The 26373-nt window shown below is 40.5% G+C and overlaps 1 protein-coding gene across 2 annotated transcripts in view; it reads left to right on the forward strand.

The window, feature by feature from the left end:
- Positions 1 to 26373, forward strand: part of Morc3 (MORC family CW-type zinc finger 3) — a 48645-nt gene that overhangs the window by 10142 nt on the left and 12130 nt on the right. Inside the window, exons 4-10 of one of the 2 annotated variants that reach the window (XM_075960642.1) lie at positions 219 to 433; positions 2057 to 2204; positions 4462 to 4609; positions 14677 to 14805; positions 18053 to 18172; positions 20065 to 20162; positions 25644 to 25748. In XM_075960642.1, the coding sequence (XP_075816757.1) occupies positions 219 to 433; positions 2057 to 2204; positions 4462 to 4609; positions 14677 to 14805; positions 18053 to 18172; positions 20065 to 20162; positions 25644 to 25748 (963 nt within the window). Of the gene's footprint in view, positions 1 to 218; positions 434 to 2055; positions 2205 to 4461; positions 4610 to 14676; positions 14806 to 18052; positions 18173 to 20064; positions 20163 to 25643; positions 25749 to 26373 lie in introns of both variants that reach the window. The other variant, XM_075960650.1, reaches the window with a different exon arrangement.

The following is a 26373-nucleotide window of genomic DNA, read 5'->3' on the forward strand; positions in this document are numbered from 1 at the left end:
AAACCCTTACATTCCAGGTGATGAGCTGGTGTAAGTACCTAAACCCATTCTTTGCAGAGATGTGAAAATACAGCAGGGTAGGGCCAAGTTGCTCAAGATTGATATACTCCTAGAGTGAGTGGAATCACCATTTGAATCCAGGCTTTTTACTTAGTATTATGTTGAATTTTTAGAAATAAAAGAATGAGTGTTTATTTAAATTTTTCTTTTCTTTTTAGCTTTGGCTTCAGTGACAAAGTCACCATGAATGGTCATGTCCCAGTTGGATTGTATGGGAATGGCTTCAAGTCAGGTTCTATGAGACTGGGCAAAGATGCAATAGTTTTTACCAAAAATGGAGAAACCATGAGTGTGGGATTCTTGTCTCAGACCTACTTGGAAGTTATAAAGGCGGAACATGTTGTTGTCCCTATCGTGACATTCAACAAACACCATATCCTTTTCATTTTGAATTAATGCTGCAGAGAAACTTGAAAAAATCCGGAACATGTCTTTTATCTTCCTCAATTCTTGTCTTGCCCTGTCCTTTGTTTTAGGAAGGGTCCCTCTGTGTTAACCAGGCTAGCCTCCAAGCTACTGATTTTCTATCCCATCCAATCTAAAGCTGGAGTTAAGAACACGCAGGGCCTTACCCATGTCCTAGTAGGGTTTCTGTTGCTGCAACAGAACACCATGACCACAAAGCAAGCTGAGGAGGAAAGGGTTTATTTGGCTTACACTTCCAGATCATAGGAAGTCAGGACGGGAACTCACACAGGGCAGGATCCCAAAGGCAGGAGCTGATGGAGAGGCCATGGAGGGGAGCTGCTGCTACTGACTTGCTTCCCATGGCTTGTTTAGCCTGCTTTCTTATAGAAATCAGGACCACCAACCCAGGGCGGTAACCATCCACCAAGGGCTGGGTCTGCCTCTTCCTGTTTCCTTTCTCTCTGATGATTCTAGCTTGTATCAAGTTGACACAAAAGCAGCCAGTACACCCATCCAAAATTTTGTTGTTTATTGTTCATTTAAAAATTATGTGTATAGTGTTTTGTCTGCAATATGGATATGGACCATGTGTATTGTAGTATCTACAGAGGTTAGAAGAGTATTGATTCCCCTGGTTCTGTTACAAATGGCCATGGAGCTGTCATGTGGGTACTGGGATTTGAGCCATCTCTACAAGAGCAACAAGTGCCCTTAACTAACTCTACGGCCCCCCAGTTCTTGTGGTTTGCTTTTTTTTTAATTTTTATTTTTTTGGTTTTTTATTTTTTTATTATTATTATTTTTTTATCATGTATAGTTTATTTCTTTGTATATGCTTCCTTTACCCTGGGTCTGAAGCCCAGGGTTCGTTTTTTTCTTTATTGGACAACCATAATGAGCTTATTTATGGTTGTAGCTGTTTGTTTTGTTTGTTTGGTTTGAAACAAGGTCTCACTGAGTACCCCTGGGAGGTCCTGAAAAATCACATTGATTCCTGGCCCCCGCCCCCTGCTTTTTTAGTGCTGGGATTGAAGGAGCAGGTGCCTCCATGCCTCGATGTGTTGATTGTTTTCCAGGGCTGCAGATGAGGTAGAGGACTGTCGAGTTTCAGTATGTAGTACAAGATGATTTCAGTATGTAGTACAAGATGACCGGCCTTGGCTCTTGCAGCATGGATTACAGGCATGAACCGCTTTGCCTACCTTGGAGTTCCTTACTTCAAGATTATTGTGGATTAATAAGAGAGACTGTGTTGACCTGGCTCGAAAGTTTCCCTAATAGTGAAAAGCAAGATGATTTTAGGAACTCACTGACATAAATCACTTAGAAATAATGAATTTGCTCTTTTTTCCTCCCTCTTTTAGAGTTGAGGTGAACTGCCTTGAGCCTCACGTAGCTGAGGTATAGGTGGACTCCGCTGAGCCCTGGGCGTGCTCACGTTTCATCTTCCTTGTGTTCTTTTGAAATCACATTGCTTGACAGGAGTTCTAAATAATTTAGGGGTTGGTTTCTCTTGAGTTCACTAAAGTTGGCTTCTATATTATAATTGTGTAAAAGTTGTTGATTTCATCTTTAACTAAGGACATACGTCAGATGATTAATTTAGCAGAATCAAAAGCAAGCCTAGCAGCAATTCTGGAACATTCTCTCTTTTCTACGGAACAGAAATTACTGGCAGAACTTGATGCTATTATGGGTAAGAAGGGGACAAGAATCATCATCTGGAATCTTAGAAGGTAAATGTAGACCTCCATTGTAAAGTGCACACACAGAGTTGGTTGCATTATATTTAGCCTTGTTACACAGACTAGAAATGAATAGAAAATGCACTTGTTGGTATACTTCCTGATTTGTGGTTTCGTTTCTTTTCTTTTTTAGTTTTTTAGTTATAATGTATACAGTGTTCTGCCTATATGTATGCTTATATGCCAGAAGAGGGCATCAGATCCCAGTATAGATGGTTGTGAGCCACCCAGTGGTTGTTGGGAGTTGAACTTAGGACCTCTGTAAGAGCAGCCAGTGCTCTTAACTTCTGAGCGCTCTCCAGGCCCATAATTTGTGTTTTCTAAGGATATTTTATTGAGCCCAATTTGGCTTCAACGAGTTACTTTGAAATTGTTCTAAAAAATGTCCTAGTTGTATCAGTTTCTAGTAGTGCTTTGTCTGTTATTCCATGCCTAGGCCCAAAACAAAAAACTACCTAAAAAAGAGATGAAATAGCAGCTAGGAAGTATAACTTGTGAAATTTAGATTGCATGAGCTAACAATCCAGTAAGTAATGTAGATGAAAATTTTACCTTTCTAAAATTGTATATATAGTTCTTGGGTTTGTGAGAGGGCTCAGTGGGTAAAGATCAGCTTGCAGGCAAGTCTGGCGACATGATTCAGTCCCTCAGATCCACGTGAGAAACCACAGAGAATGCATTTCTTAGAGTTGTTCTTAAATCTCTACACGAGTTCTCTCTCCCGTCTCGTATGTGTGCACATGCACACACACAAAGAATAAGCAAACAAAATAATTTTGAAAGTTAAAATTAATACTTCCCTTGTCTTTGGACAGTTAAGACCTTTAAATATTAATAAATACTATAGCAAAACCCTGTCTCAAAAAGCCAAAAAAAAAAAAAGTAAGTCTGCAATACATTGAACCATAGAAATAATGCACAAATAGCATTAAACCTGAAGCATTTTAGAATTTGTTTGTCTGGTGTACTGAATCTCCTTTTGCTTGTGTTCATTCACTTCTTGTTCCCCCTCCTGGTTAGGTTTCTTTCTTTTCAGTCAAGCTTTTTGTTTTTGAGTAAATGGTAATTCCATGTGTAGGCTGGCCCTCCTGTCTCTTTACAGTTTTCTCTAAGTCTGTTAGTAGTGCCTGGGTACTGTCATTGGTGCAGGAAAGTGCAGGGCACTTGGCTCAGCACAGCACCCACAGTGTGCTGTGACCACACTTGTTTCCTTTGAGCTGTGCTTCTCAAGTCCAGGCAACCTTTGACCTTCTTGATCATGTCCAATGGAAAAGGTTCCATAAAGGTACTAACTCTGGGTGTGAGATACCTGGGACCCTTGCAGGTGTTTCCAGCTCTTTGCATTTCTTTGTAAGGATGCTAGTTCAGTGTTTTTCACACTGACACTCCATTGTGAGTTCAGGTGCAGTTGTTTCCCACCTCCCCTGTTGAACAGCATGTGTGTTGTTTGTAGCTTGACACTATTAGAGATGCTGCTGTAAACACAGATGCAGGTGCCTTTGGGAATGCCTAGGAGTGTAGTTTCTGTTCTGGTGATGTGGGACTTCCCTCTGTATGCTGTGAATACCATTGGTTAATAAAGGAACTGCTTTGGGCCTATAGTAGAGCTATAGGGGAACAGAGCTAGGTGGGGAAAACTAAACTGAATGCTGGGAGAAAGGCGGAGTCAGGGAGACTCCATGTAGTCCCGCAGGAGATAGACGCCAGAACTTTAGTTCGTAAGCCACAGCCACGTGGCAATACACAGATTAATAGAAATGGGTTAATTAATATGTAAGACTTAGCCAATAAGAAGCTAGAGCTAATGGGCCAAGCAGTGATTTAATTAATACACTTTTTGTATGATTATTTTGGGGCTAAGCAGCCAGGAACCAACAAGCTACTCTCTCCTACACTGTAAGGCTTTCTCAGAGGTCCTATGTTATGTTCTGTCCAGCAGCTCCTGGAGGATGTGGTTTCCTGAGTCCTCCTGCTGCCTTTCTTCTGTCTTTTTTTTTTTTTAACATTTTTTTATTGATAAAAGAAGAATAAAGAAAAAAAAACAAATTTCCACCTCCTCCCAGCCTCCCCTTTCCCTCCCCCTCCTCCCACTCTTCTCCCTCTTTCTTCTGTCTTGTACTTGCCCCCTGACCCATGGCCTTCTGTTTATTTGCTTGTTTATTTACTCATTTTTCTTACCATATAGTATTTACTCATTTTTCTCGATGTGACATTACATTTTGCTTCTGTCTAAATTCTTGTCTTACAGTTACAAAAATGCAACAGAATTTGATTTTGAAAAGGATAAATATGACATCAGAATTCCTGAGGATTTAGATGAGGCTGCAGGAAAGAAAGGATACAAGAAACAAGAAAGGATGGACCAGATTGCCCCTGAGAGTGACTACTCCTTAAGGGTACGTACTCAGATGTTGGAAATGAGCAGTCAGTGAGCACTGAACTGTTGGCAGGGTTGCCTTATCCACTGGGCTGTCTACTGGAAGTGTATTACACATGAACTGACACTAAAATGCTCATTTGGCTACTGGTTGTTTTATTTGCTATGAAAATCTTATTTTAACAGGTGGGTTGGTATATAGCTTAGTTGGTAAGTGCTTGTCTCACCAGGCCCTGGTTTGACCTCTCTTACAATGTAAACTGGACATGATGGTAGATGCCTGTAATCCTAGAACAGGGGAGGTGCAGGCCAAAGGATCAGGAGTTAAGGTAACCCTTGCCTACATAGAGAGTTGGAGGCTCACTCACATGGGTTACACAGTCTCAGAGAGAGCAGGAGGGAGAAAACCTTGATTTAACTTTGAAGACATCAGTTCTTAGAGTGCTTTTGCTTTTCCACTCTACACTTATTTATTGGAATTGGTGAATCAGTGCTTTTTATGGTTACCACACTGATTAATTCAAGTCACAGAGCACCAAATGCAGTGTTTAAAAAAATATATTGTTATAGGATACACATCTAATATACTTTCATTTGTCTTCTAAGACAACACAGTATTGACTAGGTAATATACAATAATAACATTTTGTAGTCAGATCTTGAGATTTGACTTCAGAAGCAGGTTATGTTTTTAAGATTAAGTGTGTTAATTGCTTGTCTAACTGACAAACACCTGACATGAGCACTTTAAGAAGGGTGGTTTATTTTAGCTTATAGTTCTGAAGGCGATGTGACAGAAGGGACAGATGTCCTCAGAGGGGACAGAATAAGGTATGATTTTGCTGAGCCAACTTTCTCCTTTTTGTAGTTTGAGACCCCAACCAGGGAATGGTGCTACCTACTTTTAGTGTGGCTCTCTCCTTGTCAATTAATCTAATTTAGAAAATCCCTTACAGGCACTCACAGAGATTTGTCTTCAAAGTGATTTTCAGTCCTGTTAGTTGACAATATGACATCACATTGGGAGACACACAAATTGTAGTCCTGTGATGTTAGTAATATGATCATTGTTTCTTTTTTCTTCTTCTTTTTTTTTTTGAGTAATTTTTTTTATGATTTTTTTTAATTGAGCTCTACATTTTTCTCTGCTCCCCTCCCTACCTCTCCCCTCCTCAATTCAACCCTCCCCCAAGGTCCCCATGCTCCCAATTTACTCAGGAGATCTTGTATTTTCCTACTTTCTACTTCCCATGTAGATTAGATCTATGTAAGTCTCTCTTAGTGTCCTCATTGTTGTCTAAATTCTCTGTGATTGTATATTGTAGGCTGGTTTTCTTTGCTTTATGCTTAAAAACCACCTCTGAGTGAGTACATGTGATAATTGTCTGTCTGGGTTACCTCACTCAAAATAATAGTTTCTAGCTCCATTGATTTTCCTGCAAAATTCAATCTGTCGTTATTTTTTTTCTGCTATGTAGTACTCCATTGTATAAATGTACCACATTTTCCTTATCCATTCTTCAGTCGAGGGGCATTTAGGTTGTTTCCAGGTTCTAGCAATGACAAACAAAGCTGCTATGAACATAGTTTAGCACATGCCCTTGTGGCACGATTGAGTATCCTTTGGATATATCCCCAAAAGTGGTATTATTGGGTCTTGAGGAAGGTTGTTTTCTAATTTTCTTGAGAAATCGCTAAACTGACATCCAAAGGGGCTGTACCAGTTTGCATTCCCACCAGCAATGTAGAAGTGTTCCCTTTTCCCCACAACCTCTCCAGCATAAGTTGTCATCAGTGTTTTTATCTTGGCCATTCTTTCAGGTGTAAGATGGAATCTCAGAGTTGCTTTTTTGTTTTTTGTTTGTTTGTTTGTTTGGTTTTGGTTTTTTGAGACAGGGTTTCTCTGTAGCTTTGGTGCCCGTCGCGGAACTATCTCTTGTAGACCAGGCTGGCCTCGAACTCCCAGAGATCCGCCTGCCTCTGCCTCCCGAGTGCTGGGATTAAAGGCGTGCACCACCACTTCCCGGCCTCAGAATTGTTTTGATTGGCATTTCTCTGATGACTAAGGATGTTGAACATTTCCTTAAGTGTCTTTCAGCTATTTTAGATTCTTCAGTTGAGAATTCTCTGTTTAGGTCTGTACTTTATTTTTTTATTGGATTATGTGATCTTTTGGTGTCCAATTTCTTGAGTTCTTTGTATATTTTAGAGATCCGACCTCTGTCTGATGTGGGGTTAGTGAAGATCTTTTCCCATTTTGTAGGCTGTCATTTTTGTCTTGTTGACCGTGTCACTTGCTTTACAGAAGCGTTTCAGTTTCAGGAGGTCCCAGTTATTGTTTCTCTCAGTGTCTGTGATGCTGGGGTTCTATTTAGAAAGTGGTCTCCTGTGCCAATGTGTTCAAGTGTACTTTCTCTTCTATAAGGTTCAGGGTGGCTGGCTTTATGTTGAAGTCTTTGATCCATTTGGACTTGAGTTTTGTGCATGGTGATAGATATGGGTCTATTTTCATTCTTTTACATGTTGACATGCCAGCACCACTTGTTAAATATGCTTTCTTTTTTTCCATTTGATATTTTTTGCTTCTTTGTCAAAGATCAGGTGTTGGAAGAGGGGTGGATTGATATCCGGATCTTCTGTTCGGTTCTGTTGGTCCTCCTGTCTGTTGTTATGACAATACCATGCTGTTTTCAGTACTGTAGCTCTGTAGTAGAGTTTGAAGTCAGGGATTCTGATGCCTCCAGAAGTTTTTTTGTATTGCACAGGATTGTTTTGGCTATCCTGGGTTTTTTGCTTTTCCATATGAAGTTGAGTATTGTTCTTTTGAGGTCTGTGAAGAATTTTTCTGGGTTTTTGATGGGCATTGCATTGAATCTGTAGATTGCTTTTGGTTAAGATTGCTATTTTTACTATGTAAATTCTGCCTACCCAAGAGCATGGGAGATTTTTTCCACTTTCTGGTGTCTTCTTCAATTGCTTTCTTTAAAGAATTAAAGTTCTTGTCATACAAGTCTTCTACTTGTTCGGTTAGAGTTACTCAGATATTGTATGCTATCTGTTGCTATTGTGAAGGGTAATGTTTCTTTGATTTCTTTCCCAGCCCCTTTATTATCAGGGCTACTGATTTTTTTTTTTTTTTTACTTTTTCTTGTATACTGCTACAGTACTGAAAATGTTCATGAGTTGTAGAAGTTCCTTGGTAGAATTTTTGGGACCTCTTATGTAAACTTTCATATCATTAGGAAATAGTGAGAGTTTGACTTCTTTTCCGATTTGTATCCCCTTGATCTCCCTTTGGTGTCTTATTGCTCCAGCTAGGATCTCAAGAACTATATTGAATAGATATGGAGAGAGTGGACAACCTTGTCTTGTTTCTGATTTCAGTGGAATTCCTGGGACTTTCTCTCCATTTAGTTTGATGTTGGCTGTTGACTTGCTGTATATTGCCTTTATTATGTTTAGATATGTTCCTTGTGTCCCATGCTCTCTCCAAGACCTTTATCATGAAGGGATGTTGTATTTTGTAGAAAGCTTTTTTGGCATCTAATGAGATGATCATATGGTTTTTATTTTTCAGTTTGTTTATTGGTGGATTACGTTGACAGATTTTCGTATGTTGAATTATCCCTCCCTGCATATGTGGGATGAAACCGACTTGGTCATGGTGGATGATGGTTCTGATGTGTTCTTGGATTTGATTTGCTAGTATTTTATTTAGTATTTTTGCATCAATGTTCGTGAGTGAGATTGGTCTGTAATTCTCCTTTTTAGTAATGTCTTTTTGTGGTTTGGGTATCAGGGTAATTGTAGCCTCATAAAAAGAGTTTGGCAATGTTCCCTCTGTTTCTATTGTGTGGAATAATTTGAGGAGTATTGGTATTAGTTCTTCTTTGAAAGTCTTGTAGAATTCTGAGCTGAAACCATATGGTCCCGGGATTTTTTTGGTTGGGAGACTTTTGATGACTGTTTCTATTTCTTTAGTAGTTATAGGTCTGTTTAATTGCTTATCTGGTCTTGATTTAATTTTGGTAAGTGATATTTATCTAGAAAGTTGTCCATTTCCTTTAAGCTTTCCAATTTTGTGGAGTACAAGTTTTCGAAATATGATCTGATCATTTCTCTGTATTTCCTCCGTGTCTTTTATGTTCCCCTTTTCATTTCTGATTTTGTTAATTTGGTTAATTAATCTCTCTCTGCCTTTTGGTTAGTTTGGATAAAGGTTTGTCCATTTTGTTGATTTTTCTCGAAGAACCAACTCTTTGTCTCTTTGATTCTTTGTATTGTTTTCTTTGTTTCTATTTTGTTGATTTCAGCTCTCAATTTATTTCCTGCCATCTAGTTCTCTTAGGTGAGGTTGCTTCTTTTTGTTCTAAAGTTTTCAAATGTTCTGTTAATTCACTAGTGTGGGATTTTTCCAGCTTCTTTGTGTAGGTGTTTAGTGCTATGAACTTGCCTCTTAACACTACTTTCATTGTGTCTCATAAATTTGGGTATGTTGTGTGGTCATTTTCATTGTATTTTAGGAAGTCTTTAATTTCTCCCTTTATTTCTTCCTTGACCCGTTGATGATTCAGGTGACCATTGTTTGATTTCCATGTGTTTGTGGGTTTTCTGGAATTAGCATTGCTATTAACTTCTAGTTTTAAACCATGGTGATCTGATTGGTACATTGGGATATTCCAATTTTTTTATATTTGTTGAGGTTTGTTTTGTTACTGAGTATGTGGTCAATTTTTGAGAAAGTCCCATGAGGTGCTGAGAAGAAGGTATATTCTTTTCTGTTTGGATGGAATATTCTATAGATGTCTGTTAAGTCCATTTGAGGCATACCATCTGTTAGTTCTCTTATTTCTCTGTTCATTTTTTTGTCTGACTGACCTGTCCAGTGGTGAAAGGGGACTGTTGGAGTCTCCCACTATTAATCTGTGGAGTTTAATGTATGATTTAAGCTTTAGAAGTGTTTCTTTTACATATGAGGGTGCCCTTGTATTTGGGGCATAGATGTTCAGTATTGAGATTTCCTCTTGATGGATTTTTCCTGTGACTAATATGAAATGACCTTCTTTGTCTCTTTTGACTGATTTTAGGTTGAAGTCTATTTTGTTAGATATTAGGATAGCTATACCCGCTTGTTTCTTAGGTCCATTTGATTGGTATATTTTTTCCCAATCCTTTACTCTGAGACAAAGATTATCTGCCTTTGAGGTTGAGATGTGTTTCTCGGATGCAGAAGAAGGATGGATTCTGTTTTCATATCCAATCTGTTAGCCTGTGCCTTTTTATAGGTGAGTTGAGTCCATTTATATTAAGGGATATTAATGACCAGTGACTGCTATCTCCAGTTAATTTATTTTTCATTTTTGGTGATGTTAATTTTTGTGTTTTTCCCTTTGGAATTTGATGCTATGAGACCTTCAGTTGTATGTATTTTTGTTGGTGTTTCCAACTTCCTTGGGTTGGAGTTTTCCTTCTAGTATTTTGTGTAGGGCTGGGTTTGTGGCTAGGAATTGGTGAAATCTATTTCCACCAATTTTGTCACTAAATATCTTGTTTTGTCTTTTATGGTTATTGAAAGTTTTGCTGGGTATAGTAGTCTGGGGTGGCATCCGTGGTTTCTTAATGTCTGCATAACACTTGATCATGACCAATGAGAAGTCAGGTGTAATTCCGATAAGTCTACCTTTATATAATACTTGACCTTTTTCCTTTGCAATTCTTGATATTCTTTCTTTACTCTGTATGTTTAGTGTTTTGATTATTATGTGGTGAGAGGGCTTTTTTTTTTTTTGGATCTAGTTTATTTGGTGTTCTGTAGGCTTCTTGTATCTTCATAGGTGTATCTTTAGGTTGGGAAAGTTTTCCTCTATGATTTTGTTAAGTATATTTTCTGTGCTTTTGAGTTAAAATTCTTCTCCTTCTATACCTAGTATTCTTAGATTTGGCCTCTTCATGGTGTCCCATATTTCGTGGATATTTTGGGTTAAGCTTTTGTTAGACTTAATGTTTTCTTTGACCGATGAGTCTGTTTCCTCTATTGTATCTCAGCACTTGAGATTCTTTCTTCCATCTCTTGTATTCTGCTGTTCATGCTTGCGTTTGTGGTTCCTGATTGTTTTCTCATGATTTCTCTTTCTATAATTCCCTTAGCTTGTGTTTTCTTTATTGTCTGTATTTTAGTTTTCAAGTCCTGAATAGTTTCTTTCATAAGTTTGATTTTTTTCTTGGTTTTTTTCTAAGTGATATGCTGATGTGAGTTTCAAACATCCTCTTAAAGTTATTTTTTAGGTCATTTTCTTCTGCTTCATCCATATTTGGTTCTTTAGGTCTTGCTATTGTAGGATTTTCAGGTTTTACTGATGTTCTTTGTGGTGTTGCTCTTGTGTTCTTACCTTTTCTACTCATTTTTTCCTATAATAGATGTGGGTGGGGCTGTCTGAGATTCTGTTGAATAATCTTCTAGGTGCCAGTGAATCCAAAGCTCAGATGGTTGTTCTTCATGGTACAGTCAGTGCCACAGTTCTAGTTACCCCGTTGGTAACTCTGTGTTTCTGGAGATAGCTCAGCACTTCTGTGCTTTGCTCTGCTCCCTTGGAGTTTGCTGTCTCAGGCCTACTTTGGCCTAGGTTGTTGGCTTTGCCCTGTTTCTGTAAATCCCATCTGGATCCCCTCCTGGCTTGGTATTGGTCCTGCAAAGGTCTCTGGCTCCAGTCTACTGCCTCGGAGTTCCCAGGCTCCAGTGTACCTGGAACCGCAGAGGACCTGTCTCAGGCTTACTCCCTCAGAGGTCCCAGACTCACATCCAGACCTGTAGAGGTTCCAGGTTCCTGCCTATTCCCTTTGATGTCCCAGACCCACAGAGGTCCTGGCTCAGGCCTATTCCCTCCGAGGTCCCAGATTCACACCTGGTCCCACAGAGATCTCTGGTTCCTGCCTATTCCCTCGAAGGTCCCAGGTTCACTCACGCCCAGACTGGCAGAGGTCCTGGGTGGTCCTAGACTCATGCCTAGACCCACTTGGGTCCTGGCTTAGGTCTACTCCCTTGAAGGTTCCAGATTCACGTCCGGACCCTCAGCAGACTCTGGCTCTGGCTCACTTGTTCAGCAGTTACTCCCCTGTACCCGTTCCAGTGGAAATTGCTGGCTCAGTCCTGATCCTTCAGTGTCTCGGGACTGGATTGGCTCCTGGGACTGGATTTGCTCCTGGCTTCTGCTCCCTGTGGAGCTTGCTTCCTCATGCTCTCTCTGTCCTAGGTCAATCATTGTTTCTTAATTTGAATGAAGTGATACTAATTTTATGCTTTTTTGTGCTAAATTACATATCCCAAACCAAGAATCTGACCTTTGCAAATTTGATAATGTACATTTTCCAAGGTCTGAGCAAGTATAATAGCAAATGTGTGCTGTTTCTTGTCATATATTGTTACTGGGATATGTCACTGCTGTTAAAGTCATGCTTAAGTATGAAACAAGTCTCAGCAGCGAGAGCAGACAGTTTGCAGGGCAGTGTTTGCAGAGACCATGAGTTGGGTTACAGAAGTCATCATACCATGTTCCTTGGACTGAGGAACCAGGGGAAAAGTAAGACATGTTCAGATTTTACTTTTCTATTGAGTGTTTCGTTTGTCCTCTGAATTATTCAACACATGTTATTCAGAGATTTCATAGTAATGGGGAGACGGAAGAACATGTCTGTCTGTTCACCACTCTGGGAGCTCAGGCAAGAGGATTGCTCTTAGCTCATGGTTAGCCTAGGCTTTAGAGTGAGACCCCATTTCAAAAATCCCGCCCCCAAAAATAAAGGAATGGAAACACGTTTTGAACTGGGTGTGTTAGCACAGTCTTGGGACTCGTTGCTCATGAGACATGGAGGCAGAGAATGGGGAGTGCAGTCGATCTCAACTGTGTGGAGTCCAGGCTTCCGGAGAAAAAAACCTTGCCAAGCTTACAACATTTTCTTACTTGAATTTGAGATTGCTTGTTACTTTTTGCCTAATAAATTGTCTTAGTTTGTTTTTAAATTATAATACCAATAATGAAAGATCAGGGTCAGAAAATATTCTTTTTTGTGCCTTTGCATATTTTTTTCTCATTTACCCATTTATTTTGTTTAACTTTAAAAAAATTATTCTTTGGCCAGTCAGTAGTGGTGCATGGCTTTAGTCCCAGGACTTGGGAGGTAGAGGCAGGCAGTTTTGTGTTCAAGGCCAGCCTGGGCTATAGAGCAAGTTCCAGAACAGCCAAGGCTATACAGAGAAATCCTATTTCAATCCCCCTCCCCAAAATTCTTTAAGAATATATCTATGTATACAATGTCTTTTGCTCATATCAACTCCTCTTCTCCTCTTTGTTCTTTAGAAGCAGGGTCTCTTCACTCAAACTTGCTGTTAGCCAAAGCTGACCTTGAACTCTGATCTCCACCCTCTCCTTCACAGGGTGGGTGTAGGTGTCAGCCACTACTGCTGGTTCCTGGTGGGGAGCAGGCAATCCAAGACTTTCTGAGAGGTTCTCATGAAAGGTCAAAGGGCATGCTGTGGCCTTGTCCAAGGGCAAACTTGACAAGGTCTGATCTAGGACTGGGGACATGGCCTCTAGGGAGTCAAGGTATGCTGGTCTGTGAAACACTTGAAATATCCTGTGTTCCCTTTGCACATTAGTCCATGATTAACTTGGTGCTGACCCTGTCCCTTTTTTCTGCAACAGCAAATGGGACACTGTGCTGCTTGGTAAACTTGATAAACAGCACATGGAACCCTGTGCTGCTTAACAAACTTGCTGGCATAAGCTACAGCTTTGTTTTCTCATCATTTTCTAAAGATTTAAATTAAGTCAGGCGTGGTGGTGCACACTTTTAATCCTAGCACTTGGGAGGCAGAGGCAGTTGGATCTCTGTGAGTGCAATGCCTTGTCTACAGAATAAGTTCCAGGACAGCCAAAGTGACAAAGAAAAACCCTATCTTTAAAAAACAAACAACAAAAAATTTTAGATGATATACATGGTACTTGACAACTTTGATTCAGCAATGTGTCAGTATCTTTGTGGGTCAGCACATTGTTCACTGGTCTCCGTGCCATTGAGTGTCACTGCTCTAGAAGTGGTGGGACCTGGCAGAAGGTAGCTGATAAAGGAAGAGACTAAAGTCTCATTGCAATAACCAACTTTCTTCAGAGCCTCAGATGATTTATATTCTGAGGATTAGCAGGCCTTTAATCCCAGCATTCAGGAGGCAGAGAAAGGTGGATATCTCAGCTACAGAGCAAGTTTCAAGACAGCCAGTGCTACACAGAGAAATCTGTCTTAGAAAACCAAACTAACAAAAAATCCTCATTAGTTCAAGCTGTGTACAGCTGCAAGGACAAGCTGCACGAGGCAAAAACATGTTTTCCTATGGAGGCATGTAAAGGCTGGCTAAACATTTAGTTGATTAAAAACAGCAAGCAATAATGAGTAAAAAAATTCCAAGTAAACTCTCTCTATTCCTATATCTGGGAGGAGTGCGGAAGCTCATTCCAAGAACAGTTCTGTGTTTGAGGGAACTGGGGTAACAAGACTCTTGTTTTTTTGGAGTGTTCTCACAAGCACGTAGAATTCTCGCAGGACTCCATTCCTGGACTGTGTTCTGACACCCGAGTTTTAGAGATAAATCTCACTATGTAGCCTCAACGTGGAGAGCCTCCTACTTGGGCTCTGCGTCCTGGAGTTTACAGGTGTGGTGGTCACTCCTGCAGTACTCCTCAGGGAGGTATAAGCAGAAGGACAGGTGTTCAAAGCCATCTTCCGCTATATGTTGAGTTCTAGGTGCTATTTTGAGACTGTGTCAAAAACTTTCTCTTAAAGTCAGAATAACTAATATAATTTCGTATTGTTATTGTTTGATACTTGAGTTTGAACTCAGGGCCTCATACATTGAAGTGCACACCTTTACCACTGAACTATACCCCCACTCTGTACTCTGTATTACTTTATCAAGGAATTAAGGTGTTTGTTAACAAAGGAAGCACTTTCTTTTTAAATGCATATCTCAATAATATTGAATAAATCTGTGAATAATGCTTTAGAAAGGACAGATTTTGCTATGTTCCTTTCCAGGCTTATTGCAGTATTTTATATTTGAAGCCAAGAATGCAGATCATCCTACGTGGACAAAAAGTGAAGACACAGCTAGTTTCCAAGAGTCTTGCCTACATTGAACGGGATGTGTACCGGCCTAAATTCCTAGTATCCTTTCTTTATCATGCTGTGTGAACACAGTGGAGCACATTCAGTGTCATTTGTCCTTATCCTTTCTATCCTTGTAACATCTTTAAAAATTACATTCATTTGTGTGTACCTAGTGGGTGCATGTAGATCAGAGGAGAACTTGCAGGAAGTCCCAGGAATTAAAGTCAGCTTGTCAAGTCTAATGGCCAGCATTTTACCCGCTGATCCAGCCCACCAGCCCTTCCCATAGGAATTCTAATCTCCAGATTTTCTTTCTGTGTGTACTTTGGGACTTACTTATTTTTAATAGATTTGTATGTTTTTATTTTATATGTATGAGTGCTTTGTTTGCATGTGTATCTGTACTGTGTGGGTGCCTGGTGCCCAATGAGGCCAGGCCAGTGGGGTGTGCGATCCCCTAGGACTGAGATCATTGTGAGCTGCCATGTAGATGCTGAGAGTCAGACCTTTGTCCTATAGAAGAAGACCCACCTAGCCAGTAATTAGTAATACAGAGATGTAACATGAGGGCCTGCTTGTTGGGGTTTCCGTCCTGCCCGGTTCTCACAGTCGTTAGGTCCCAAAGAATCATGCAGAAGTATATATGAGTTACAAACTGATTGGCCAATTAGCTCAGGCTTCTTATTAACTCTTATAACTTATATTAGCCCATTATTCTAGTATATGTTAGCCACATGGCTCAGTACCTTTTTCGGCAGGGTAGGTCACATCCTGCTTCTTCTGTGGTCTGGGCAGGACTGTGGAGAAATGGGCTTCCTTCTTCCTAGAATTCTCCTGTTCTCTTTGACCTGCTTCTACTTCCTGTCTGGTTGTCCTGGCAATAATTCCTGCCTGGCTACTGGCCAATTAGCGTTTATTTAAAACACAATTGACAAAATACGGAATTGTCACACACCACTTCCCCCTCTTTTTTTTTTTAAAAACAAAGGAAAATATCCATAGGCAGTTTTTTTGGGGAATGTGGACATAGTATTCCAGGCTACTTCCTGTTGGTTGGGGGCACTGATAATCTTATGGGGACCTAAAGAAAATTTAGAATTATGATCAAGTCCTGACTGGAGTATCCTATGAGTCTTGATCATCTCAGGCAGCAGTCTTGAATCTGTTCTGGATGTAGAACTCAGACATGTGGGCCATCTGTTCTTAGTGGAGATTTCTCAGTTGGTCTTCCTTGATCAAACCTGATTTTTCTTAATTCAGAATGAATCCCCAGCCTCTTATTTCCTGTGGAAACAAAAGCAAAATCTCTTATCCAAAGTAACATACCTTTTGACTTCAATTTTGAAGTCAAGGTATTTCAAAAATACCTATCTTGGATTAATTTAACGCATGTATAAACAAATATCTTTTAGCAACTGTTCCTCCTTCCTCAGCATTTAAACAATTCAAAGAGAGCATAATAACATACGGTATCCAGATTCTCTATGTATTTTTCATCTTTACGTGGCTTTATTTTAACCTCTATTTCTTTTATTTTTACTTTTTGGCTTTTTGAGACAGGTTGTCTGTATATCTTTGGCTGTCCTAGAACTCCCTCTGTAGACCAGGCTGTCTTTGAACTCACAGAGATCCACCTGGCTCTGCCTCCCAAGATTAAAGGTGTGCACCACCACACCTTGAATTCACAGAGGTCTGTCCACCTCTGCCTCCCAAGCTTTGGGATTAAAGGCATGTGCCACCACACCTTGAACTCATAGAGGTCTCTCTAAAGGTGTGTACCATCACACCCAACTACTTTCTTTCTTTTTTATTTTAAGGACTTTAACCTTTAGCCTACATATATTTTTAATACACTGTAAACCATTTAGAGGTTTTCTTCATCTTTGACTCTCTCTTTACTGTGTATCTCTCTTTTTTTCTGACCACATGAATCTTTAATTTGCTAAGCAATATGGAGAGGATTAAAGCCGTGGCTTTGACATCTGGATCCAGCTCATTTCTTAGCTTTATGATATTCCAGCCTCAAGGTGGAGGTACTGGCCAGAGCCATGTTTATTGCCACAACTCTATGGCGTTTCAAGGTTCTTGCCAGCAAGCAAGCTGCAACAGTGTGTCCACAAACAACACTCAAATGCTCTCTGTAGCTGGACCTCGTGCCTCAAAGAGTCAGAGTTTGCACTGGCAGGACAGCCAGAAAGCCGGCATTTTAAAACAGCATAGCTTTTTTTGTGCTATTGCTGAAAACAAAAAAGCAAGCAGTCAGCTTTTATCAATACCATTTAACTGTTTTGTGGCAGGACCTCTTAAAGAGCTGCAGGGTTTTGCAGCTAAAGCTGAGTCAGGAAGCCTTTTTTATTTTATTTTATTTTCGAGACAGGGTTTCTCCGTAGCTTTTGGAGCCTGTCCTAGAACTAGCTCTGTAGACCAGGCTGGTCTCGAACTCACAGAGATCCGCCTGCCTCTGCCTCCCGAGTGCTGGGATTAAAGGCGTGCGCCACCATCGCCCGGCTAGGAAGCCTTTTTTAAGTGAGAGCACTTGCTTGCCTCTAGCAAGCAGAGCAGACCCGAGAAACTGTTGCTACCAGGAAGCCATGCTTTACTCTATTCTTTTCTGTCTAGAATTACTTCCCAAGCTCTGTCAAGCTTTATGTGGATATAGTCGTTCACACATTGGTGCCCTTTGTAACATGAGGGCCTGCTTGTTGGAGTTTCTGTCCTTCTACCAGGTCCCACAGCAGTTTGGCCCCAAAGAAAATCCCACAGAGATCTATATTAATTATAAACTAATGGGCCCATTAGCTCAAGCTTTTTATTAACTCTTGTAACTTATATTAACCCATTGTTCTTATCTATGTTAGCCACATGGCTCAGTACCTTTTTCTGTGGGGCAAGTCACATCTTGCTTCTTCTGGTGGTGTGGGCAGGACTGGGGAGAAATGGGCTTCCTCCTTCCCAGAATTCTCCTGTTCTCTTTGACCCGCCTCTACTCCCTGTTTGGTTGTCCCGCCTATACTTCTTGCCTGGCTACTGGCCAATCAGCATTTATTTAAAACATAATTGACAGAATACAGAATTGTCCCATACCACTTCCCCCTCTTTAATAACAAGATTTAATAAGAAGCCTGAGCTAATGGGCCCATTAGTTTATAATTAATATAGACCTCTGTGTGATTTTCTTTGGGGTGAAACGGCTGTGGGACCTGGTGGGAGGACAGAAACCCCAACAAGCAGGCCCTCATGTCACACAGAGAGTCATTGGGGAGGGATGACCTGTTATGTTCAGACTTTTCCTTAATGTTTTAAGACTAGAACAGTGAGAATTACTTTTGGATTCAACTGCAGAAATAAAGAGCACTATGGAATCATGATGTATCACAAAAATAGACTCATCAAAGCTTATGAAAAAGTGGGATGCCAGTTAAAGGTAAGGTTTATATTTGGAAAGGAAACGTTTTAAGCAAAAGCATAATGTATTTTTGTTCGTGACTTTTAGCTGTCTTTTTTTGAGGTGGGAAGCGGTGTTTGCTTTTTGAGACAGGATCTCTCTAATGTATCCATGGCTATCCTGGAACTCATTGTGTAGTCCAGTTTGGCCTTGAACTTAAAGATCCCTTGGCCTCTGCCTCCCAAGTCCTGGGATTAAAGGTGCGTATACCACACCTGGCTGGGCATAGGTCTTTTAAAAGCAATATTAGCCTGGCATTTGCTACAGTCACATGTCATTTGATACTCACTACTCCTACAAGAGGAGACAGAGAATTTATTTTACTTTATAAATTTGGAAATTGGGACCAGGAAGTAGTTGCCCAAGAATGAATAGAAAGTGTGGTTCTCAGGCACAGAAGTGCATCTCTGTGCTGAGTTGTTTGGAGGGAGGTGCTGGTGACTCCATCTCACTATATAACTCAGGCTGCTCTCAAACTGTGCTAGTGGGACACCTTCCATGGATGCAAGTCTCTCGACTGCATGATTGTTTGTTAATGGAATGATATTTTAAAATAATTATTTTATATATGAGTGCTCTATCTGCATGTACACCTTTATACCAGAAGAGTGCATCAGATCCCACTATATATTGTTGTGAGCCACCATGTGAGTGCTGGGAATTGAACTCAGGACTTCTGGGAGAGCAGCCAGTGCTCTTAACCACTGAGCCATCTCTCCAGCCCAAAGGCATAAATTTAATTGCTGTTTGTTAGTTATTTTAACTTGGCCGTTTTTATTAGTACTTATGGAACCAGCCCAAAAAGTAGTAGCTGGTAGGTTAGAACTGCCCTCCTTCCACTTGAAGCCACAGGTAAAGCTTGGTAGCGGGGGCTTGTTCCTTGAGCCAGTTTTCTGGCCCTGGAATTACTGCCCTTTAAATAACTTTCTTTGTTATATTTATTTTGAGTTGTTTGTCAGAACCCACCATATAGTTTGTTCTGTATGTTAGGGTCTGTGCATTTTCTAGGTATTTGGTGATTAATTATGAGCATAAATTATCCTGTTAAGGTTTGTTGTTTGATTTAAATATAGAGCTCTTGGGGAATTAGCATGTGACCCTTGCACAGGGGCCTTGTTGACCTGTGTACCCTTCCAATTTTAGTATAGGCTGCTGGTGTGAGCACATGTTAACAGTTTAGACTTGGTGTGTTTTCTTTCTCTTTTTTCCCACAAGTATTTTGGTTCTCTTTTTTTCTTTATTTTTTTTTTTTTGTTTGTTTTTTGAGACAGGGTTTCTCTGTGTAGCTTTGGAGTCTGGAACTCACTTTGTAGATCAGACTGGGCTCAAACTCATAGAGATTCACCTGCCTCTGCGTCCCAAGTGCTGGGATTAAAGGCATGTGCCACCACCACCCAGCTTTCATTTTGGTCTAAGTTCCTTGTAGCATGTATTCTATGTTCTGCACAGCATGGTTGTATGGTCCATTTAAACTGCTGTTTGTGCCAGGTGAGAAGACATTAACCACAAGCTGAAGCATCCGTTGTAGGTTGCTTTAGAGGTGGTGGGATGCGGAGCTGCACTTTGTCGGTGTGCAGGTCTATGTGCAGGACTGTGCTTGGGAAACAACACGCATCACAGTAGATGTAATCCTTTTTCCTTGTGTCAATTTGCACATAATTCTCATCTAATGGATGCTTGCCAGGAATGGGTATGGAAGAAAGCTCTGCTATATCTAGGAATTAACATACAAAAACACCAAGCACTTACCAAGAAATTTCAGGGGAGTCATATAAAGTATAAGGAAGTAAGTAGTTTATGATCTAAATCTTAGTTGAAGGGTATAGTGAACATTGTGTGTTATGTCTGAAATGCTGTTCATTATATTTCAGGCAAACAACATGGGTGTTGGAGTGGTTGGAATTATAGAATGTAATTTCCTTAAGCCAACTCATAATAAGCAAGATTTTGACTACACTAATGAGTACAGGTATGTTACCCATTTATTTGCTAATGTTCTGAGGAAATGTGTTACTGAGATGGCTGGAATAATCACCTTTCCATCCCTTTAACCAGAGGACATATTTCAGATGGGGTAGACTTATGTAGACTGACTTTGAGCTACCTATATAGTTAGGCTGCCTTGAACTTCTGACAGTCTTTCCTGCACCTCCCAAGTGTTGCAATCACAGGTGGATATGCCAATACTAAGCAGGCAGGGTTGCCCTCTTTGCTGTGACTCCCTGGATCATGTATCACATTGAGAACCAGAATTGTGTATTTGCTCATGGTGGGTTAGCTGACCAATTTTGAGACCGAAGAGATGATGTCAGTTGTCAGTTCCCTTTTCTATGTAAGTCACTCACAGTTCAAGTTCTGTAGTGTAGGGCTTCTCCTTTTTATTTTCTAAGTATGTATGTATTTATATGTCTATGGATCTGTGCACATGTGAGTGCAGGTGTCAGGAGGTTGTAAGCCATCTCATTTTGGTGGTAGGAACCGACCTCTGGCCATCTGTCTGTAAGAGCAGTAAGCTCCTTTACCCTCTGAACCATCTCTCCAGCCCTGTACCGTTTTTCTGGGTTTTTTGTTTTGTTTTTTTAATTATAAGACGAGGTAGCCAAGGCAACTTAAGGAAAGAAAGCATTTAATTTGGGGCTTGTAGTTTAAAGGTTAAATCCATGGGCATCACAAATGAGAGCTTGGTGGAAAATAAGCATGGTATGAGAGCAGTAACTGAGTAATTGAGAGCTTACATCTTGTCCACAAGCACAAAACAGAGAAGAAAGCTAACTGGGAAGTGGTGTGAGCTTTTGAAGCTCACCCACCAGTGACACATCTTCTCCAAGGCCACATTTTCTAATCCTTCCCAAATAGTTATGTTGGGACCAAGTATTCAAACATATGAGCCTACAAGGGCCATTCTTATTCAATCCACTACAGTCCACTCTGTGGCCCAGGTAGGGTCATAGCTACAATGTAAAATTCATTCAGTCCAATTTTAAAAATCTCTATAGTCTTTCACAGTTTCAACACAGTACAGAAGTTCAAATTCTCTTCTAAGACTCAATGCAGTCTTTTAAAAACCTCTGGAAAATAAGAAAAAGCAAATTGTGTTCTTCCACAGAATATACATTATCATTCCAAAAGCAGGGAGTAAGGGCCCAGAGAAGAAATAAATACTGAACCCAAACAAGACTGAAACCCTTCATGGCAAACTCCAAATTTTATAGCTTTATTTCTGAATTTGAAAGGTTTAGATAGCTTTTCTCTTTCAGCTATTTTTTTTGTTTTGTTTCTTTTGTTTGTTTATTTTTGAGATAAAGTTTCTCTCTGTAGTCACTTCTGTCCTAGAGCTTGCTATGTAAACCTCGTTGTCCTCAAACTCACAGAGATCCTCTTGCCTATACTGGAATTAGAGACTTAATTGACTTATTGACTGCAACACACTTCTTTCTCTTGAGGTGGTTCCACACCCTGTCTGCAGCTCTCCAAGGCAGACATCCTACAGTGGGGCCTCCGTACAGGGACTTCCTGCAACACAGCTGGCCTCAGCAGCTTTCCTTTAGCTGAGGGAGAAGTTTCAACAACTTCTTTTGCCCCATGTTGCCTCCGCTGCAGGCTTGGGATGGAGCCTGATTCCTCCTTGAAATTCATTTGCATCCATTTTCCTTTGTTGCTTTTTTTTTAGGAATAGACAATTCCTAAAATTTTTTTTTACAAGTTGAAAGTATAGCTGGGTCATATCTGCATAAGAATAATGGCTAGCTGGGTGGTGGTGGTGCAGGCCTTTAATCCAAGCACTTGGGAGGCAGAGGCAGGCGGATCTCTGTGAGTTCGAGACCAGCCTGTTCTACAAGAGCTAGTTCCAGGACAGGCTCCAAAACCACAGAGAAACCCTGTCTCGAAAAACCAAAAAATACTAATACTAATACTAATAATAATGGCTAAACTGGGCATGGTAGCACACATCTACAGTCCCAGCACTGGGGTGACAGAGGCAGGCAGATTTCTGTGAGTTCTGGCCACCCTGGGCTACATAGTGATTTCTAAGACAGCCAGAGAGATCCAGAAAACCTGTCTCAAACACACAAACAAAATGGTGACTAATAACTGTGTCAATATTGTTTAGTTGGAAGTGTCACCCTGACATCCTTATACCCATTACAGTCCAATAAACTTCTCTGCCAATGTAATAATACAAATCATACCAAATCAAACTGAATTTTAAAAAAGCCCAGGCTTAATGGATGCCTGCACTCCTGGGTGGCCTTTCAGACCCTCAGAGAGGAGACAGGGAAGAAAGAATGGGAAACTACATGTTTGTTCTCTGGGTGGCAGTTTAAATACCCTGTGGGAGTGGTCTTGAGCCTCTCTCTCTCAGGAGGGTTCACTGTTTGGTGGGTTTTCTCAGAGGTGGAGTCTGGACTAAGGCAACTCCTAGAGGAGGGGGCTTGGGATGGAACTGTCCACCCAAATATCCCAGACTCTTTGGGTATAAGGATATCAGGGGCTGGAGTGATGCTTCCAACCAGACATCTATTAAGCTGTCATTTTGGGTTTTTGTTTGTTTGTTTTTGAGAACAGAACTCACTGTGAGATCTGCCTCCCAAGTGCTGGGATTAATTAAAGGCGTGCACCACCCCACCTGTTTTAAGCTGTCTTGAAATCTCCCCTGCCAACAAAATTAGTCTGAAGCTTTTCAGTTTAGCCTCAGGCATATTCTTACAACAAGGGTAAAAACCACCTAGATTCTTGGTCAAAATATTAAAAGAATGGTCTCTAGCCCAGTTGTAAGTTGTAGTATAGTTTCCTTCTGATTCCGCTTGAGCTGGGCCTCTAGTCTGTATTGCTCTCAGCCGAGCGGGGCACAGCTGGGGCTTCTCTGGGAGCACTTTCCTTCAGACAAGAAGTTCTAGTTCTAGTTCCAGAAACAGGGAAGACCAAGATAGATAGATAGATAGATAGATAGATAGATAGATAGATAGATAGATAGATAGATGGATGGATGGATGGATGGATGGATGGATGGATGGATGGATGGATGGATGGATGATAGATGGATGGATGGATGGATAGATAGATGGATAGATAGATGGATAGATAGATGGATAGATAGATGGATAGATAGATGGATGATAGATAAGAACCGAGTACTGTCTTGGACTGGATTTGGAGCTGAAAAATAACACTGACAGTGGACACTCCAGACAACAGTCTGTCGTTTGAGATAGTATGTAAGCATACATAACACTAAGGGTAGAATCAAATATCAGTGTAAAGGTAGCTTAAAGAATGAGGCCCTGACAAGGAGTTGTCTGGGAAAAGCACCTGCTACCATGCCTACTGGTGTGAATTTGATTTCTGGGATCCACATGGTAGCTGAAAAGGACCAACTCCTTCAAACTGTCTGACCTCTAAAGGGCATCATGGCACATATACACAGTCATAACCACACACAGATGGCTGAGTGGCTAAGAGCACTGACTGTTCTTCCAGAGGACCCGGGTTCAATTCCCAGCACCCACATGGCAGCTCACAGCTGTCTGAAGATCCAGTTGCAGGGGATCTGACACCTTCACACCAGTGCACATAAAATAAAAGTTAAATAAGCCATAAATATTTTTTAAAAAAAAAACCCATGGGTCCAGCAAATAAAAACATTAAGAGGATAACAGGACTAATTTTAATTATTAAATTACAACATTTAAGGAATATGTGCTATCAGTCTCACAAAGTCTTTGGAAGCTATTATGAAAGTGTATATACCTTGATAATAAACCTAGGCATGTTGTGAAAGGACGGTTGTGGGTATCTGTTATTGTTGATTGAAAATAGCAGGAAATGCTAGTAAAGCCAAAGGGACTATATTCTGAGAGATTATGGATTAAGTTTGTTTTACATTTATTTATTTCAAGTATCTGTGTTCACAAGGAAGTCAGAGTAAGTTCAAGGAATCAGTTATGTACCACCATACACCTTGAGGGGCCATCAGGATTAGCGACAAACACCTTTACCTTCTGTGTCATAGCGGTAGCTGGACAGGTAGTTTCAATATTGAATACCAGCATTTTGATCATGTTGATTGAAAAAAAAAAAACAAAATATCAGGTGTCTTCATAATCCACAGAGAAGTGCACTTCATTAAGTTCAGTACCCATTTGTGAACTTTTTGTTGTTTTGTTTTTTTGGCTTGTTTGTATGTTGATTTTATTTTGTGTATGTGGGTGTTTTGTCTGCGTCTATATTTATGTACCACTTGTGTGTCCAATGCCTGTGGAAGCCAGAAGACGGCTTTGGCTCCCTGGAAGTAGAATATAGATGGTTATGAGCCACCATGTGGATGCTGAGAATCAAGCCTGGGTCCTGGGGGTGCACAGATCTTTGTGATTTCAAGGTCAGCATGGTCTGAGTAGTGAATTTCTGGACAATCAGGACTATGTAAAGACACCCTGTCTCAAGAAAACTGGGGAGGGAAGGGAGAGAACGAAAGAAAAGGCTGTGAAGCTGTGAATTTATTGGTTGGGATTAAAATGCAAGGATCCTCTGGTTCTCTCAGTACATTCCTTCATAGGTGTACTGGCTGATTTTGTGTGTCAACTTGACCCCAGCTAGAGTCATCAGAGAGGAAGGAACCTCAGTTGAGGAAGTGCCTCAGCTGTAAGGCATTTTCTTAATTAGTGATTGATGGCGAAGGACCCAGCCCATGGTGGGTGGTGCCATCCCTGACCTGGTGGTCCTGGTTTCTATAAGAAAGCAGGCTGAACAAGCCATAGGAAGCAAGTCAGTAAGCAGCTCCCCTCCATGGCCTCTCCATCAGCACCTGCCTCTAGGATCCTGCCCTGTGTGAGTTGAGTTCCTGTGCTGACTTCCTCCAGTGATATGGAAGTATAAGCTTAATAAACCTTTTCCTCCCCAGCTTTCTTCGGTCATGGTGTTTTGTTGCAGCAATAGAAACCCTAAGACTATATAGTATGTGTCTGAGCTCTTCCTTCTCTGAGCATCATCCATATAAGATCTCTAGGTCTCCCTGTCTTTTTCCCTCACTTTTTGTCCCCACACTCTTAAAATGTAGGAATTTACAATGGTTTTTACAGAAAGAAAGGTGGCGTACTTGCATGTGATTTATTAGTCATACAATTGGAGTTTTTTATTTTTACTTGCAATATTCTTATAATCATTGTTGATTATTTTTATGTTTATTTAATTGATCTTGAGGGCTGGAGCAATAGCTCAGAGGTTAAAGCACTGGCTGCTTTTCCAGAGGTTCTGAGTTTAATTCCCAGCAACCACATGGTGGCCCACTATATCTATAATGAGATCTGGTGTCCTCTTCTGGCGTGCAGGCATACATGCAGGCAGAATACTATACAAAATAAATAAATCTTAAAAAAAAAAAAACAGATCTATAACTGATGTTTTATTTTTTTTTTCCTGAGTTAATGTTATTATTTGTTTTTTTTTTTTTAAGGCTTACAATACTAGCATTAGGAGAAAAGCTGAATGATTACTGGAATGAAATGAAAGTGAAAAAACATGCAGAATACCCTCTCAATTTGCCAGTCGAAGACATACAGTAAGTACTGAGCACTGCATACTTTAGTGGTGACTTTCCACAAACTTAGGGTTCATATGAGAAAATAAATCCACACACTCCAAATTAATGACTTGATGTCTGTTGATATCATTCATTTCATCTTTATTTGTTTTTAAGTATGGGTGTTTTGCCTGCATGTATGTTTTTGTGCACCACTTGTGTGCCTGGTAGGAGAGGGCATTGGAGAACCTGGAACTGAAGATTGTTCAGCAGTAAGAACTGTTCCAGAGGACTCATCTTTGACTCCCAGTACCACCTACCTAGTAGCTCAATGATAGTCTAATTCAGTCCCAGGGAACCCTACACCCTCTTCTGGCCTCTCTGGGCATCAGGCACTCATGTTATGCATAGACATACATGCAGGCAAAACTCTGATATACATAAAATGAAACGATGAAGTAAATTTTTAAAAAAAGAATTGTACAGTGTAATGCCTAGCATGTGCTCATTAGTACATGTAGCTACTGCATAAGTTCTAATTGGTCTTAATAATAAAAAAAACAGAGCCAGATATTGGGGCAAATGCTGAAAGATCAGGGGAAGGAGCAAGCCACAGCCAGCTAGCTCTTACCTTGCTAACTTCTCAGCTGAAAAGGGCTGGCCT

This window comes from Microtus pennsylvanicus, chromosome 1, assembly GCF_037038515.1.
Source record: "Microtus pennsylvanicus isolate mMicPen1 chromosome 1, mMicPen1.hap1, whole genome shotgun sequence".
NCBI lineage: Eukaryota > Metazoa > Chordata > Mammalia > Rodentia > Cricetidae > Microtus > Microtus pennsylvanicus.